We start from the raw sequence: 18,754 nt of genomic DNA on the forward strand, positions 1-18,754 counted from the left end.
ATTCAACTCAGTTTTATCAAATCACAACAACAGCCGCCTCAGTGTGCTTCATATTGTACAGCAGACCCTACAATAACACATACAGAGAAAACCCAACAATCATACGACCCCCTGTGAACAAGCACTTTGGCAACAGTGGGAAGGAAAAACTCCCTTTTAACAGGAAGAAACCTCCGGCAGCACCAGGCTCAGGGAGGGGTGAACAAGGCCGACATGGACTCTTCATGAGTTCAGATGAACCTTCTGAGGCCGGAGGGTTGCTGGTTCAATCCCCACCTGGATGCTTTGGAGTGTGAATGTTAGATTAAGTGTAGAGAAAAGTGCTTGTATGAATGTGTGAAGGAGGCATGTTGGAGCTCAGAGTAGAAAAGAAGTGAAAATGCGGAGCTGATCGATTAATGGAAAACAGATTTCATGATCAATGCCTGGCAGACCAATCAGGTCCTCATCTCTGCATTCATGCAAACCCAGCTAGTCGAGCTTTAAGCTTTCAAGATGGATTATTTATCCATATGTATCATTTTAAACACGTTTTCCTCGAGCCCTCTTTAGTATGTGTAATTCCTCGGTAAACCCTTGGCCCTTCACTTGTAGGGATGCCTCTGCTGTACTTCGTGATCATTTTTCAAACGATTTCACTGACAAAATATCAGCTCTGAGGGCGTCTCTCTCATCTGAGTCGTCGTTAGTTTCTGACCCTGTTGCAGTCCCTGAATGCTTGACTGTCTTTCAACAGTTCAAGCCACTGTCTTATTCTGATCTCTAACTTCCCCCATGATATCCTTCCCTCTCGTTTTCTTTGCCCACTATCGGTCCCTGTATCCAACTTTTACTGAATGCATCCCTGTCATCAGGTTGTGCACCGTCAGTATTTAAGCTCGCTGTCGTGCAACCCGTTATAAAGAAAAAGGATCTTGACCCTTGTGCTCTAACTACAGACGCCCTCTGATATCCAAAATTCTGGAAAAAGTGTTTCTAAAACAACTTCAGTCCTTCCTTGATTCTAACGGTATCAATGAAAGTCAGTCTGGCTTTAAACCTCGCCATCGCAGCGAGACAGCGTTAGTTAGGCTTTTTAATGATCTACCTGTGGACTCGGGCCATGTGACTGTGATGTGATTTGTATGCGACGACATACAGATTTATTTAGAATAGAATAGAATAGAATTCAACTTTATTGTCATTGCACATGCACAGGTACAGGGCAACGAAATGTAGTTTGCATCCATCCAGAAGTGCTTAGTGATATAGATATATTACAATATATATTAGCAATAATATAGATATGTGAGTATATTACAGAAATGGGTCTATTATGGTATGTTATAATGTACACGGTATGAAGTATGTTGTGAATATTCTATAACTATAAGTATGTACAGGCTGTAGTGAGTACAAGCTATGTACAGGATATGAACAGGATATAAATATGAAAAACTATACAGAATATGAAATAAATAACTTTACAGAATCTGAGATATACAGTTATACAGAAATGGGAACTATGCAAGTTGTAAACAGTTGTAGGATTAAAAATTATCGAATGTACAGAATGATTATTTACACAGAGCTATACAGTAGTGCAGTTAAGATAAGTGAGGGTGTAGATAGTTTCTACAGAGGCTATATAAAGTGCTAGTGGTTGTGAGTGGTGGTTCACTCCATGTTATTATTGTGTGTTTGAGGGTACAGTTGTCCATTGTGGGTGTGTGTATGTTCAGTCCATGAGTTTAACGTGGGTCAGATGTCAGGAGGCAGAGTTCAGGAGTCTGACAGCTGTGGGGAAGAAGCTGTTCCGGTACCTGGTGGTCTTAGTCCGGAGGCTCCTGTGGCGCCTCCCAGAGGGCAGGAGGGTGAAGAGTCCATGTGATGGGTGACTGGGGTCTTTGATGATTTTCCCAGCCCTTTTCAGACACCGCTTCCTGTAGATGTCTTTTATGGCAGGAAGTGGTGCTCCGGCGATGCGCTGGGCAGTTTTCACGACCCTCTGCAACGCCTTCCGGTCCGAGGCAGAGCAGTTCCCGTACCAGACTGTTATACAGTTGGTCAGGATGCTCTCGATGGTGCAACGATAGAAGTTCACCAGGATGTCTGAGGACAGGTGGTTCTTCCTCAGAGTCCTCAAGAAGAAGAGGCGCTGGTGAGCCTTCTTGACCAGCTTGGAGCAGTTGGTCGTCCAGGTGAGATCCTCGGAGATGTGGACTCCCAGGAACTTGAAGCTGCTCACACGCTCCACAGCCGTCCCCTTAATGTGGATGGGTGGATGTGGGTCAGCATTCCTCCTGTAGTCCACGATGAGCTCCTTGGTCTTCTCGGTGTTAAGCAGCAGGTTGTTTCTGTCGCACCACTCAGCCAGACGATCCACCTCCTCCCTGTAGGCGGCCTCATCGTTGTCACTGATGAGGCCAATCACCGTGGTGTCATCTGCAAACTTAATGATGGTGTTGGAACCACCAGCAGGTCTGCAGTCGTGGGTGAAGAGGGAGTAGAGGAAAGGGCTCATCACACAGCCTTGTGGTACACCGGTGTTCATTGTGATGGTAGATGAGCAGTGGTTATCCAGCCGGACATGTTGGGGGCAGTTGGTCAGGAAGTCCAGTGACCATTTGCAGATGAGGGAACTGATGCCCAGGTCTGTCAGTTTCCTGATGAGTTGTGAGGGGTGGATTGTATTGAATGCTGAACTGAAGTCTATAAACAGCATTCTGGCGTAGGTGTTGTTGTTGTCCAGGTGTGAGAGGACAGAGTGCAGTGCGATGGAGACTGCATCCTCTGTGCTCCTGTTCCGGCGGTATGCGAATTGGTGGGGGTCCAGGGTGGGGGGGAGACAGGATTTGAAGTGTGCTAGGACCAGTCGCTCTAAGCACTTAGTGATGATGGGGGTGAGTGCTACTGGGCGGTAATCATTGAGGCAAGATGGGTTGGAGTTTTTGGGTATCGGGACAATGGAGGTGGATTTGAAGCAGGCCGGTACCACAGCGTGGGCCAAGGACAGATTGAATATGTCTGTGAGCACTCCTGCAAGCTCCCCAGAACACGCTCTGAGAACACGCCCGGGGATGCCATCAGGGCCTGCAGCCTTGTGGACATTGATCCTGCTCAGCACCGCTCCTACATCGGTGGGGGAGAGAGTCATAGGTTGGTGGTCTGGCGTCATGTCTGCTTTGGTTGTGGTTGTGGGGTTCCCTCGCTCAAAACGAGCATAAAAGTTGTTGAGCTCGTTGAGGAAGGAGACATCAGAGGATGCGGGGGAGGGTTTGGTGGTCCTGTAGTCTGTGATGGTCTGGAGTCCTTGCCACATGCGTCGGGGGTTGGAGTTGGAGAAGTGTTCTTCTACCTTCTTTTTGTAATGGTGTTTGGCTTTTTTGATGCCCTTCTTTAGATTAGCCCTGGCTGTACTGTAGGCGTGTGCATCTCCTGACCTAAAGGCAGTGTTGCGGGCCTTCAGGAGGAGACGAACATCCCGGTTCATCCAAGGCTTCTGGTTGGGGTACATGGTGATCCGTTTCTGGGTGGTGACACTGTCTGTGGTTTCGGAGATGTAATCCAGTACAGATGAGGCGTACTGGTCCAGGTCTGTGTGGGTGAACATATTCCAGTCTGTGTTTTTAAATCTGTCCTGGAGCACTGCGTCTGTCCCCTCTGGCCACACTTTAATTGTCCTCACAGCAGGTTTCACACGTTGGATGAGTGGTGAATACCGAGGTGTGAGGAACAGGGAGAGATGGTCCGATTGTCCAATGTGGGGGAGGGGTGTGGCTTTGTAGGCTCCAGCCAGGTTGGAATACACATGGTCTAAAGTCTTGTCTCCTCTGGTGTGGCAGGAGACATGTTGGTGGAATCTGGGGAGGACTGTCTTTAAGTTGGTGTGGTTGAAGTCGCCAGCAACAATAAAAGCAGCCTCGGGGTGTTTATTCTGGTGTTTGTTAATGGCTGCAGAAAGTTCTTTCATGGCCAACCTAGCATTAGCGTCGGGGGGTATATACACGGCAGTGAGTATGATCGAAGTGAGTTCTCTGGGGAGGTAATAAGGTCTGCATTTGACCATTAAAAACTCCGCATTAGGTGAGCAGTGACTCTCAGTAGTAGTGGAGTTCATGCACCAAGCATTGTTAATATAAATGCACAAACCTCCACCTCTGGTCTTGCCGGAGTCATCTGCTAGCCTGTCGGCTCGGTGTGTGTGGCGTCCTGCTAACTCGATAGCATTGTCCGGGCAGCTGTTGTTCAACCATGTTTCGGTGAAAAACATGACATTTGAGTCCATAATCCGTCTGTTGTTAGTGATGGAGAGCCGTATCTCATCCATTTTGTTTGCCAGAGAACGGACATTGGCGAGAAAAATACTGGGTAAAGGCAGCCGGTGTGGTGTTAGCTTTAGCTTAGCCCGTAGCCCTCCGCGCCTACCTCGCCTTTGTTTACGATCTCGGCGCCGTCTGCGTGCACTTCCGCCCAGCCGGGGAGAGTGGGCAGCCTCCGGTGTTCTGGAGATCTCTGGGATGAGTCGGAGATCGGCGATAAAACTGTTGGAGTTGTGAGTCCAGATGTCCAGAAGCTCTTGTCTGCTGTAGGTCAGCAACGCACAGCAATTCTGGACGAATAATCCGGTTAAAAGTAGATAAAAAACCGCTAAATAGCAGATTCTGGAGAGACACTGAGCCTCGCGTTGTTCATGCGCCGCCTTCTTGGACATCAGACATCAGACATCAGATGTCTCTACTTCCCTGCAACCCCTATTTGACTGTCTAAATGAGGTCCAAACGTATCACGTCTCTCACACCGAACCAGGATAAGACAGTTACAGTTTGTGATAGTCACACCGCGCTGGAACAACTAACTGGGCCCCTTTGCTAGGACCCTTCATCAGGGTCTTAGTAAAACATTGGAGAAAATTGCTTAAATACAAGACAGGAAACAGAAAAAAATTCAAATTAACCAGTCAAACCTTCATAGATCAGCTGACATATAACAGCTAGGTATTGGTTATTTGGTTAAGTCACGCCCAAGTGATGATGTAATCTTGTTTTTTAATTCAAACGTGCTTTTATTATTAAACACTGCCCTTTGTCCCCCTGTTTGTGTATATTCATAGCATCCTTCTTATGCATTTCATGCATGTGTTATTTTCAGACAGGTGGGGGTTATGTCACCTCCCCCCCCCCTCATCATTTATGGTCTAGTCCAGTATTTACTTGGGCGTGACTTAACCAAATAACCAATACCTACCTGTTATATGTCAGCTGATCTATCTGTGAAGTTTTGACTGGTTAATTTGAATTTTTTTCTGTTTCCTGTCTTATTGTCAGCTCTGGTAAAAAACAGTTTCTACCAGCTGCATCAGATGTCTAAAACAAAGCCCTTTGAAGGACCTTACAAAACACTTATCACTTCCAAATTAAGACTACTGTAAATCCCTCTACTCGGGCGTCCCATCGTCCTCTACTCACCGGCTCCAGTTAGTTCAAAACGCAGCTGCGCGTCTAACTGATACTAGAAATTATGCCCACATCACACCAGTTTTAGCCAACCTACATTGGCTTCCTGTTGATTATCGTATCAATTTCAAAATTCTTTTGCTTACCTTAAAAACTCCTCAAACTCCTTCATTTGTATATCCCTAATAAGGCACTTAGATCGTCCAATCAAATGCTCCTGACGCAACCGAGGTGTCGTCTGAAGTCCAGAGGTGATCGGGCCTTTGCTGTCAAAGCTCCCAGACTCTGGAATAACCTCGCTCCTTATATTCGTTCCTCTGAGTCCATCCAGTCTTTTGCGTCTAAAAACTACTTTGTTACTTCGTGGCTAGTTTTTGTTTCAAACAGTTGTCATATTGTTTCCTTTAAACTCTTTCTTTTCATTCCTTCTTGTGCTTTTGCTCTGACCGACTCTGAAGCACTTTGGTCAACTTGGTTGTATTTTTATGTGCTATAGAAATAAATTTTGATTTTGATTTTTTTTTAAATTTTTGATTCACATCAGATTGTTTTGGCATCGCGGCGAGCTGCGATAATCCCGGGCGTGCCAGGTGGCTAAGGTCAAAGGTCACTGTATCTAAGGCTGCAGACAAAAGCTGTGTCCCAAAAAGTCGGCTGCTTCCTCCTGAGGCCGCATTTGTAGGCCGATTACATCACAGCGACGCGCCCAAGTCTGTCCCAATTCGTCGACTCCTCCGAATGCCGCTGACAAACGCGTCCTCCTTTTCCCCGAATTTGAAGGATGGGTCGGGTGTGTCCTTCCAACCTATCCCAGAATTCATAGCGCGGCCCAGCCAATTCCAGTTTCCAACAATGGCGACAGCTAAGTTTTATTATTACTCTTATTAATCTTTCTGGGTCACAAAATAAACTTTTAAGATATTTTCAGATGAGAAAGTAGCTGTGCAAACTTCAAATATCTGCTCAGTTTATCAAGACATCACATATTTGTGCTGCGACGTTTTCGGAGACGTCTGTTACCCACCAGCTCGATCGCTGACCGGGGGGTTCAATGGTCACTCAAGCCGGCAAAAACAGCGAACTCCCTGCTTCATCGCGGTCTACGTGGGCTGGGTCCTTCGAAGACCGAGAAGGCCGGGTCCTCTGAAGGACGCCGCCTGCGTTTTGGGACACAGCTAATGATGTGGAACACCTGACCGTCCTCTGAAACCACAGAAACGTGTTTCTGTGTTTACGTGCAACAGACCGTGAACGCCTCAGCCACACGTGGCGTCGGGCTCACGTCTTCCTGTTCTTCTCTGGTGTGACGCCTCTTCATCATCTTCATTCCACCTTGTTTCTGTTCGTACTCAAAAATGAACGACGCTGCGTAAACATCTCGTTTGATGCGGATGTGTGTCGCCTGCCTGCTTTATTTAAATATTGGCTTTTGTGTGTGTATATTTCACATTTGTCCATTTCAGTGTTTATTTAAGGTTTATGACATAACAGGATGTTATGTAATGAATAACTAATAAACAGAATCCTGTATGAAATGAACTCATGGAAACCCAAAGAACACAATCGCAGCCGAGCCGACACCGAAACGTGAAGGTCGGCATTTTGTGCAGTTTTTTTATTTTTAGGATCTTCGGCCTCTTCGCTGATTTTCTCTTCTCTCTCTGTGCTCTGATGCCTCTTCCTCCTCCTCCTCCTCCTCCTCAGATGGTTGGATAAGGAGAAAACAGCCGAGTGTGTCTCAGCCTCTGCTGTTATGTAACAGTGTTCAGATATTAGTCAGGGCCGGCCTCCTCGTTACACTCAAAGCTGAGACCCTGCAGAGAAACCGAGCGCTGGATTTCATCTGATTAAAAGGTTCCTTCACCCAGATTTTACCGCTGATCCCTCAGTGGGATTTTCCTGACTCACAGGCTCCAGTTTCAAGGCATCGAAGACCCACCTTAGCTCCCCGCGCCGCTCTCGTCGGGGCCCTGCAGGTCGTCACGTGCTAAACTGTGGAAACACCCTGAAGCCACATATCCTGCTGAGGGGGGAGCACAGACTGTATATAAAAGACGGACATGATGGCTCCTCCCACCTGAGCAGTGACCAAACACCGTGCCCATCCATGAGTGAAAACCAGGAACTGCTAATCGGCTCATGTGAGAGACGGGTGGGTGCTTTAGTTGTTTGGTTGTTTTTAGCGTCTGTGTGATGTCAGACTGAACACACGTAAGAACACGCCCACTCGCCCCCAACCTTCCAATCATCTGCTCTCTGTCGTTTCTGTCTCGGCTGAGTCAGTGCAGACACCAGAGGGGACGGTGTAGGTGCGGCTGTGGCTATTTCCTGGAACAACCTGTGCAGCACAGGCAGCGCCCTCGTCAGGCTGTCTGAGAGTTGCTGGACAAGAGCAGGAGCGATGCTACATCATTTATACCGCCATCGCAGCGTTGCACCTCCTGCCTCTTCCTGCTGGTCTCAGATCAGCGTTTACCGTCACGGCCTTCACGTCCTCTGACGGCCGGGTCACACGCAGACCTGCAGGCTGACAACGTTTCACTGATTATTAATCAAACTCTGTCCATTGACTTCCATCAGCCCCTGACCTTTGACCTCTCATTCTATGTGTGTGCATTTCTAAACTGGATGGTGATGTGGAGGAACAGCAGCGAGGGAACAGACTCTGATTGGCTGGTTTTGGAGGCAGGGATGATGCTGATTGGCTGCTGGTGGAGCTGTTTTCAGACTGGCTGAAGTTTTATATAAAACATATTTTTAAGCTGGAATTAAATATTTAATCTTACAGGATCATTTTCTTTGATAGATTTCAGAAAGTTTATAAAACGTATGAATTTTTTTTGTGGGGGGGGGGGGGGGGGGGTCATATTTGGAAAAAGATTTATTTAAATAACTTGATTTATATTATTGGCCTTACACTTAAAAAGCCAGTTTAAAATGTGAAATTTTGTATTTTATGTATTTTTTGTTTCAGATTTGATCTTAGCTGTGTGTGTGTGGTGGGGCTGGGGGGCATCTATCTCCTGGGTGTGTTTGAAGGTCAGCGAGTCCTCAGCTGTCACGTCCTCTGTTAAGGATTTCCACAGGGAGGCGCCCGCGATGCCTTCAGGGACCTCGTCTCACACGTACATGTTTGTACTGAACATCCCCAGACCCTCAACCCGAACCCTGAGCTGGACCTGAAAACCTGAAACCGTCGTTCCGGACCGGAGCAGTGCAGCCGTTCTGATGAAATTCGTTGCTGGAAGGATCCGATGATTTTAAATCGGTGAAGAATGCAGTGATTTTAACAACCTTACTGCAGCCGTAGGCGGGATGACAGCGACGTTTACCGGTTTTAAAAACATGAAATTGGTGCATCGTGTCCAACATTCGCCCTGAAGGCCGGCGGCTCGTTATCAGGAGGAACCAGCGAGAGGAGCTCAGGAGAAATTCGTCTCCTGGTCGATCGGCTCGGCGCTGAAGCGATGAATGAACTCGTGTCTGCCTGCAGATGCTCACGTTATTATTTTTATTATTTTTCCTCCTGTAGGTTTTTTTCTTGAAGAAGTAGAGCGACCCAGTTTCAGACATGTGGTGTGTTTTTTGCCGGGGGGATCGGGAATAACGAACCATCTGCAGGATTGAGTCGGCGCCGTGCGGGTCGCGAACAGACGCTCGTACGTTCAATCTAAAGCTTTTCCTTTTTCCTGCACAGCGTCAGGCTTTACAAACCGCAGAGGACGGCCCCAAACGTGACCGATGAGACGCTGCGATGAGTTCGTAGCCTCATCTCCATAAATTCACATCAGATATGAACAAAGTAACATGTTTAACACGCTGCAGGAATCCATGATCAGCGATTTTAACTGCATGATCTAAAAGTAAGTGAGAGCTTCCAGGAAGTTCTTGGACCCAAACAGACACACTTACATCTTCTTAAACCGTTAAACACAACGCCAGAGTTCGAGTAACTGTTGGAGGAAGTCCTTCCTCTTTGTCCGCTCTGCAGGAGGCGGGACTACCGAGGGTCTTAGAGCTCAGTTTTTAAAGGAAGAAGAACATAGTGCGCCGTGATTGGTCAGCACGTCAGCGAGTCCTCGTCCTGTCTCTTCCCCCTCAGCCTGAACCGGTCGCAGCAGATGGCCCCGCCCCTCCCTGAGCCTGTTTCTGCCACAGGTTCCTGTTAAAAGGGAGTTTTTCCTTCCTACTGTTGCTCACAGGGGGTGATGATGGTTTAGGTTTCTCTGTATTACCTCAGGGTCTGACAGTATAAGATGCTAAAGAAATAAGAGTGAATGAAACATGACCTGTGCCCTCAGCAGCACTTCACTGGGACGTGACAGTGATGTCAGTGTCGCTGAGAGTCTGAAACAGCTTCAGCACCTTTACCTGGTCAGGTGTTACATCACTGCAGCTGCTGTCTCATTAAGTTAATTTTGGAAATGTCAGTCACAGGGGGGTTGGGGTACCCTGTGAGTGGGCGTGGCTACTCTACGATCATGTGGTTTAACGCTGGCTTTTTCAGTTCAGCTTGAATCACTCGGCTTGAAGCTTCCAGATGAGCCTTTGCAAACCAGTGGGTGACATCGTGGATACGTCTGTCTTTTATTTACAGTCTATAGTCTATCCTGACACTGGGAGCGTTCAGGTCCGTGGACAGAGCGATGCTGATGTCCGCCTGTCTCACTCTGGTGTGTCGGCGTGTGTTTCCTGTGTGTGTTGATGCCGTGGCATCGGGTCTTTGGCTCAGGCGAGAGAGAGCATCAGGCCTGCAGCTAGCTGACATCATTAGCATCGCCCACAGTGAGAACTGTTGGCAGGATGGACTGAGGAAGCTGCCACGGCCTCTATGGGCGGGCGGCGGAGCCAGGTGGAGACACCTGAGTGGGACTCAGAGGACATGTTTACAGCAGAAACAAATAAATCACAGTGCTGATGAAAGCAAAGGCAGACGTGACGCCTCATCTTCAAGGCAGGCATGTGCCGGCAGAAACGTGTGTGACGAGTGGCTTTAATGTTTGGTTTGTAAAACATAAAAATAGATATGTTAGTGACACCTTCTTCTTCTTCCCAGCAGTTAAAACTGGAACAACATGATCATTAGTAATCAATGAGTTTGTGGACTGATTAATCCAAACACTGAGTCTCCTCTGCAGAGGCAGAGTGACGCAGGGGGAGGACAGAGGGTGCAGAGGGACACCATCTCTGCACGTATAAAATAAATAAAATAAAAATAAAAATCCCATGTTTATTTTAACATGGCAGTCTATAGGGACAGACTCGCTGCTGCCTCTGCTGGACGTCAGAGGAACTGCAGGTTTCGATGGGTTTAACGGAGCTTTAACAACGTGCTGAGCGCTGGTTTAGATTTGACACAGAAACAAAGTTCACTTCTTTTATCTTCCTTTAGTTTTTATGGTTTTATGGAGGCGGAGCTTCATATTGTGAAGAATGGGCCTCATAGATACAGTAACCTGATCCCGCCTTCAGCCTGTCCACCTGCCTGTGTGTCGGGTATCTGCAGAGAGTTTACTGAACATCAGGGATTGTGCTTTTTGTCGTCTGCGGTCGGCGGACACACACACACACACACACACACACACACACACACGTCTGTATTGATAATAACAGAATTCCATTCAGTGTAACTGAACACCTGTTTCAGCCTGAAGCACCTGTCCCTCTCTCCTCTAAGGAGAACATCTGAGTTTAATAAAATGTTCCTGCGTTCGTCTGTGAAACAACTCCATCATCGTCATCTTCATCCTGGACTATTTCAATAATATTATTAATTTTTCTGTCTTTTTATTCCCCTGTGTTCGTTTTTCTTTAATTTTCTTAATATTTTATTTAATTTCGTTTTAACATGTTTGTGTATTTACTTTATTTTTAAATGTTGTTCCTTCTCTTTCTTCATTAAAATGCTGATTTATTATTTAATTTTAAATTTATTTATTTGAAGCAATAATATGTCATATTTGTCGTATTCAATTTATTTTAATATTTTTTATTTGATGTCTTTACATTTTTATTTCATTATTTCTTTAAATATTATATCATTTTTCAATTTTATTTAACAATAATGTCATATTTAAATAAACTGAAAATTACTTTCTCGGTCATTGGCGTGGTGATGCCCTGCTGCGGTTGCTTGGAAACCTCCTGTTTGCTTTTACGGAGCGGTTTCCCTCTGTGTGTCCGTCTGTGGGCCTCAGCGTCAGTCTTCATCACTGAAGCATCATCACCACACCGATGACATCATGTTTCCTGTCTGCAGGCAAAGGACAGCGACGACGATGAGGAGGTGGTGCAGGTGGACAGGGACCACTTCATGGACGAGTTCTTCGAACAGGTGAGGCAGCGCGCTCAGGTGACTGCAGGCAGTCATGTGACCACTGGGTTAAATCATGAACTGGACACTGTGAGGGTCGTAAACAGCAGCTGGGAACACTGGGACTGTTCAGTCTGAGACAAACGATTACTCAGAGGTCGCTGTTTGCACCGAAACAAAGACACAAAGGTGTCCTGAGGCAGACGTGACCGAAAACACAGAAATAAAAATGTTTTGGCTGCGATGGAGCGAGCTCAGGATTCAGGCTGCACGCCATCAGCACGTTGAAAAATATCAGCAAAAGCAGACAAAGAAGTAATGATGTGCAAAATCACATTAACCTTTAAAGCCCACCGTAGAACCAAGTCTGCCCGAGCGTAGCTTCATATCTTTACCTGCTGTAGTGACGTTGTTTGGAGCATTTCAAGTTGCTTTACATCAATATGCCCCAAGTTTTAATGACATGTTTGCATTAAGTTCATAATAACGAAATACATTAAACAACAAGAAAATAAAAGTCGTTTCTGTTTTTTTACACATATTTCGAGCTTCATCCCTCAGAATGCAAAGTTGCACAAAATCGTTTCAACCACAGGAAATTTATTCTGAGTGTCTTCATAGTTTCATTTTTGAGATTCAAGAATTTTTACAAACTGCAGGAAAAACAAATATAAATATTATTGTTCACAATTTACAAAAACCGCATCAAAATAAACTGTTTCCAACAGTGAAAGCACACAGGCACAAAGTAAACCTTTGGACCTGTGCGGCAGACAGGAACCGCGACCTGGGTCGAGCTGAGTTTCATATGCAAACTAAATTATTGCGCTAGCTTAAGTGGTTGAAATTCTACCAGGATTTAAAATGGTTGCACGAATCAGAGCGTACACCCTTAAAAGGTTAATGGACATTAGGACGTCCCAGAGTAGAAGAACATAAACATCAACATGAAAACATCAAGTGAGCGAAAACTCATAAAACATCTTCAAAACATCAGAAACAGGCGACAGAAGTATGGGCTCAAAATGTGGTCATAAACTTTTTGTACTTGTAAATCAGGATTTGTGTGTGTAAAAAAGATTTGTGTGTGGACTTAGAAAAAACCCTGCAAGTTACAAGTACGGATTTTGACCCTATTTTTCTTCCTTTCATCTGATTGGTCAATGTCATGTCAATCACAAATGTAACGATCCAATCAGAGAACAGATGGGTTTGGCTGTCGAGGGGCGCTTTTTTTGAACTGCAGGTCCTTGAAGGGAATAAATGCCCTTTTACATGCCAACCCAGCGTTTTCCTTCATCACCACGAAGGAAAACAGTCTGTGGTCGTCCGAGTTTGGTGATTTTTGTGTCACAGGTCTACGTGTTTAATACAGGGACTTCCACAGCCTTTTCAACAGCGCTGCGGACCGCGGGGTGGGGGCGGGCAGGGTTTTGGAAATGACAGTCTTCATCACAAAGCTTTCTTTGTTATGAATTAGCATACATGTTTTTATTGAACATTTGAAGAACCAGCAAAAACAAACTCTTGTAGTTCACATAAAGTCAGAGATAGAAAAGACAAGGGGCAGGTGCATCTAGTGCAGGTAGAGCTGCTGCAAAAACCCACAGAGCCCAGCAGCCAGCAGCAAATTCTGGATCCTTTGCTTTTAGTTAGCAGTTAGCATTAGCAGCACATCCTGCGTCCGATGTGAAAGGACTTTTATGCTGCGCCCTGTGACTCACAGCAATGGTCCTGGGTCAGCCCTGACTTTGTGTTAAACTAATCCTAAAGTAATAATGTTATTTCTAACCACTGATAAACCACAACTTTATCCTTTCAACAGCTGCTGAAAGTTAGGGGACCTAGCTGCTATCGGATATTTATATAGAGATCCTCCAGCTTCAAACTGTATCACCCTTCAAGGACCTGCAGTTCAAAAAAAGCGCCCCTCCGACAGCAAAACCCATCTGTTCTCTGATTGGATTGTTACATTTGTGATTGACATGACATTGACCAATCAGATGAAAGGAAGAAAAATAGGGTCAAAATCCGTACTTGTAACTTGCAGGATTTTTTTGGCTAAGTCCACACACAAATTTTTTTTACAAGTACAAAATATTTATGACCACATTTTGAGCCCATACAGAAGCTGTAAAAAACTAAAGCTTGGCTTAAACAAGCTGTGATCAGGTTTAATGTTATCACTGACTGAGGCCCTAAAACCAGTTCATGATGGGAAATAAATGTCGTGTTTGAAGACTGATTTTGTTCTTGTGTGTTTTTGGTTCAGGTGGAGGAGATCCGAGGCTGTATAGAAAAGCTGTCGGAGGACGTGGAGCAGGTCAAGAAGCAGCACAGCGCCATCCTGGCCGCACCCAATCCTGACGAAAGTAAGACCCTCAGGCAGCCTCACGGAGCCGCCGCGACGTCTCGCAAACGTCTCAGTTTCAGCTTCTTTCCGACTCCATCGCCGCAGAGTACAACTAATGCAGTGACCAGCAGGTGGCGATATCTGCGGTTCTGTAGGAGTCTGTTATCTAAGGAGCTCGGACAGAAACGATTCGGGTGATGTTACCATGGTCGCTACAAACGAGAGTTTAACACCGAGCTGTGGCGACTTTCATTTTTGTGAAGTTGCTAAAAAAAAGTCAGAAATTAGCTTCAAAAATCATAAAAGAAACGAAGGCGACTGAACCGTGAACTGGTTAAAAGTAAGGAGGTATGAAGAGCAGCGTCACAGCGTATCCCTCCGCCACAGCAGCTGTGTGAGGTTGTGCTGGTCGATCGGCGGGCGCTCTCCAAACGCTGTCCACGTGTCAGAACCCTTCAGTAACTCGACCCCCGACCTCAGAGTGACCTCTAATCCCGTTAACTGCTGGCTGACGAATGCTGCAGCTCGCTGCTGGCAAACCGCCACTGAGCGCGCCCATCCGTTGCTCCGCCGCTCGTCCTGACACTGTGGGGGGACGATAAGAGCGTCTCCGGTCTGAGAGCACGAGGCCTGGCGAGTCCCAATCTCGACACGGCGTGCTGTGACTCAGCAACAATGACTCAATGTCAGCGCTGACACCGACAGCCACGTCTGCGCCGTCAGAGTCTCCGCCTCAGGGGTTCCGCTCCGCGTCGGGCTTCGACCCTTTTTAGCTCTTCGTTGGCGAGACGCCGTCCACGCCTTTTACCCCTGAAATCCTCCTGACAGAAGCCGCCTGCTGTCAGGTTTCCTTCGGTGTCGAAGAGGTCCAGAGACATTTCTGTCTCCGTGCACGAGCAAACTGCCTGGGTTTATGAAATGTGGAGTTGATGCTGGTTAATGGCGTGCATGAGCAAAATGAGCCTCTGAGGAAGTTCTAGCAGCAGGAAACGTAAACAGGCGCTGAACGGCGACTTTGTGCTGCAGCTCGTTTTAGTGTCGAACAGCTGACTGTGAACAGCTGACTGTAAGTCATCAGCTGGACCCACCTGCTGTGACCTCGTAGCGCCCGCACGCCGCCCGCTCCTGTTTAGCCGCGTGAGGAGATGATTTATAACCTTCTGTGTCTGTTTGAAGAACAGGATGCGGCTTCATGTTTGCACCTTTTCTGTTTGCTCTGCATGCTGTCCGACTGTCTGCACGCTGTTTTTCTCTTTTGTTGCTGCATGATTTAAGTTCTTTTCCTGTTTTTCCATCCTTTCCTTTTTCCTTTCCTCCACCCTCTCCTCCCTCTCTCTCGCTGTCTTCGTCTCCTTCGTCGCCGTCGCTCCCTCTGATCCCCGCCCTCATGCTGTGAAGTCTGTTTAAACTGCATGAAGTGACGTTAACCTCGGAGGAGATGACGAGCCTCGGCTGCCTCGCCGTAAGTGTGTGTAACGCTGTGAGTGTGCGGTGACATGTGAAACCCTTCGGTCGGCGTGAGCTGTGCAGGAAAATGACTGAAGGGGAACGGGTGGGCGCAGCTCTACCTGAGAGTCAGTGCTGTTACACGCCGATACGGGCTAACGAAGAAACGCTGCGTCTACAGGGTGACCCCGACCAAACGCGCCCTCGCTGCAGAGCTACTCTCAGATGCATGCTGGGAGTTTGTGAGACTTTTATAATCCACAAATCTGAGTTTAAACCTGGTTAACTGAAGACTTCTTCCCAGCACACGGACGCTACACGACGCAGAATCATTGCTGCATCATAACTATTGACCCCTGATATCTGCTGGGTCCCAAACTCCTCAAAACTAAACCCGGAAACAAATCTGAACGTTTCCAGAGTTTCCAGAGCAAGCGAACGACCGTGTGACATCACAGGGATCCTGAATGTTAGTGATGCTTTACATGTTTACGGCGAGGAACATTAAGCAGAGTTAAAACACGAGCGCAGCCACACGGTCTCCAAGTATTTTAGGTTACATGAAAGCAGAGCGTTGACGTTCTTCTTTAAACCCTACAGCAGATCGAATGTTAAAGGATGTTCGGTGACGTCTGCAGTACAGACAGCGGCTGAGGTTCTGGAGCTCAGACGGGATCTCTGATGTCTTTAAGCGTCACTTCGTGTTCGTCTGACCTCCGACTCTTCTTCTCCTTCTGGTGAAATCATGTCGCTTTCTGTCTTCTTCTCCCCCTCAGTTCTGGGTCAGCTCGCGCTCAGCTGCCGACAGGCCGTCATGCAAAATGCATCCCTGTGTTTCTGCCTGAATAATGCATGATGGGAATTGTAGTGAGAGCAGAGGAGTACAGCCCATTCATAAACACCCCGCTCGGCCTCGTTCGTCGCAGACCGATATCCGTCCAACGCTCGTCGTCGTCGCCTGACAGGAAGAGGAACGAACCGGTGACCTTGACTAGCTCGTGGTCTCAGTCGCTGGTTTCAGGTCTCCCTGAATAAAACGTGACGTTTGTTTTGGGCGTCATCAGCATCAGGAAGGAGCAGGAAGTAGGATTTTCTGTGTGGCTGACGGGTCGCTGCCGCACGGATCCACAGTCCCTCCGTCGTCACGCCTCCATAGCCCAAGAGTACTGTGGGCACTTCCATCTTTTATGTACAGCCTGTGGAGTCAAAATGGAGGCACCTGCGTTCAGGCGTACTGGAGGTACAACAACTTCCTGTTGTTATGGTAACACGTTGAAATTCGGCATCACTCGTTTCGTCATATCGGACCGACGTATTGTGATCTCGATTCTGTAGGAATTTGTCCTGATTTTCAGAATAAAAGTACCTGAAAGTGTAAAGAAAGATTTTTGATATAAAAAGAAACCGATGAAGCTTCAGGTCACGTTGGAGACCAACTTCCTGTAAGTCTATAACATGGCCGACGACCACAAAGGGGCAGAAAATGAGTGATTATGATCAGCTCAAGACACAGGCTCGCCGCACAGAAAAGTAAAGTCAGTGTTTAACCGTCACACGTGGAGAGGACCTCGCTGAGGCCGCCGCTACAGCGTCACGTCTTTTCTTTACCAGCAGTTTTAAAAAAGTCGCTGACTCGTCAGAAATGAGTGGAAAAAGGTCATCAGTGGGCTAAACTGAGCTGTGTGCAGCCTCTGCAGGCATGGATGTGCTGACGTTCGAGTCCCACTCGCAGACTGTTCCCTAGCTTTAGCATGACATGCTAATGAGAGCTGCAGGAGTGAAGCGAGTCAGTGGCGGGAAAGGCCAAGCGGCGCTGCAGCGCTTGTAAATCTCAGCGCGCAGCTGCAGTTGGCGCCTGCTGCCTCCGCTGTCCTCCATCATGGCTGACAGGATGTGATGTTTCTGCACGCCCTCCTGCTCGTCTGCTTCCTCCAGCCTCAGCGCTTACACGACTGCGTGCATCGACCTGATTGGACTCTTAGTGGAAGCCTCGATACACCAGCAGTGAAGGGGGAGGCAAACACGACAGCTCAGCTTCTACACAAAACCATGAGCTGCTTAGCAAAAACAGCTAACAGCCAATCAGAGCCTCTGAATTCAACTCCGACTCGTCGCTGGGAGTTTGAAGGGAAGAGGTGGAGGTCAGGTGGAGTTTGAAGAGGCTGCTCTCAGAACACCAGTTTGTTTTTAACCTCGTCAGATCCAGCAGAGGTCTCGTGATGGTGAAACACCCGATCGATCCTAGAGAATACAAATGATCAAATATGAAATATAAACTAAATTAACCATGAAGGGAAATACAGATGTTTGTCTTTCTCTGGCGTTCCGGAAGCTTCCTGAAGAGATCAAACGCGAATCATTTTTCATGATCGTTTCACAAATAGCAGCTCGTCAAATATGAGGAATAATAAAAACCTGATGATAACCCAGAACAACCGTTTTATTGTGTTAGGGCCAGATCTGAGTCAGGAACACCTGTACACCAGGTGCTGGCAGCTGACACCGACAGGAAACAGGCTCACAGTGTTGGATCTTTATGATGTCAGAGAGGACCACAAAGCCCGCCCACCCGCTCTTCAAACTTTTTGCAGCCAATCAGAAAAAAGCTTTAGCCTTAACGAGTGAGACTGTTTCAGCTTTAGCTTCAGATCTCTGCTGTTGGCATCACAAACTCACTGTGTTGGTTCTTTTCTTTGCAGAGACCAAGCAGGAGTTGGAGGACCTCACAGCTGACATCAAGAAGACAGCCAATAAAGTTCGCTCAAAATTAAAAGGTACGTCCTGGCGCTGCTGCAGGAAACATCACGGTGCAGGCGAGGAGCTCTGATGAGGAAGCATCTTCTCAGACAGAGCGGAGACGCTCGTATCCAAACCCATTTATATCGACGTCCTGCTGCAGACAGCGCCGAGTGAATTCACGACGCATTCTTTAATTACTTTACAGGATCTACTGCGAGGCTCTAGAAGTTCACATTACTCGCTGTAAGTCAGTTTGGGTTCTCAGGGAAATCTCTGAAGGACGAGTGTATTTATATTCCTGTCCCATCCCAGCAGCATGAATCCGTTTCCTGCTGCTGTTTGAAGAGGCAGGACTTCGTGCTGCAGCCTGAGAGCTTATTTCGGTGCGCTGTGAGCAGCTTGTTTCAGCACAGAGTCAAACACGAGCTCAGCGCGCAGCTTGCAGGTGATTTTCAGCGTCTGTGAACG

General features: G+C 47.1%; 2 protein-coding genes across 2 annotated transcripts in view; one reads left to right on the top strand and one right to left on the bottom strand.

Annotated features, from left to right (window-relative positions):
- The window catches only part of LOC308412089 (uncharacterized protein), a gene marked incomplete at its 3' end in the record, with an annotated part of 17,181 nt that extends 12,514 nt beyond the window's left edge, over positions 1-4,667 (bottom strand). The window contains exons 1-2 of the mRNA XM_080906180.1: positions 4,132-4,667; positions 2,156-3,959 (exon numbers count right to left, since the gene is read on the bottom strand). Of these exons, the coding sequence (XP_080762306.1) occupies positions 2,156-3,952 (1,797 nt within the window). The 5' untranslated portion in view covers positions 3,953-3,959; positions 4,132-4,667. The remainder of the gene's footprint in view (positions 1-2,155; positions 3,960-4,131) is intronic.
- The window catches only part of stx1b (syntaxin 1B), a 53,140-nt gene that overhangs the window by 20,395 nt on the left and 13,991 nt on the right, over positions 1-18,754 (top strand). Inside the window, exons 2-4 of the mRNA XM_080904738.1 lie at positions 11,695-11,769; positions 14,021-14,120; positions 18,247-18,321. Of these exons, the coding sequence (XP_080760864.1) occupies positions 11,695-11,769; positions 14,021-14,120; positions 18,247-18,321 (250 nt within the window). The remainder of the gene's footprint in view (positions 1-11,694; positions 11,770-14,020; positions 14,121-18,246; positions 18,322-18,754) is intronic.

Source organism: Rhamphochromis sp. 'chilingali' (genome assembly GCF_963969265.1).
Source record: "Rhamphochromis sp. 'chilingali' genome assembly, chromosome: 15".
NCBI classification, from domain to species: Eukaryota; Metazoa; Chordata; class Actinopteri; order Cichliformes; family Cichlidae; genus Rhamphochromis; species Rhamphochromis sp. 'chilingali'.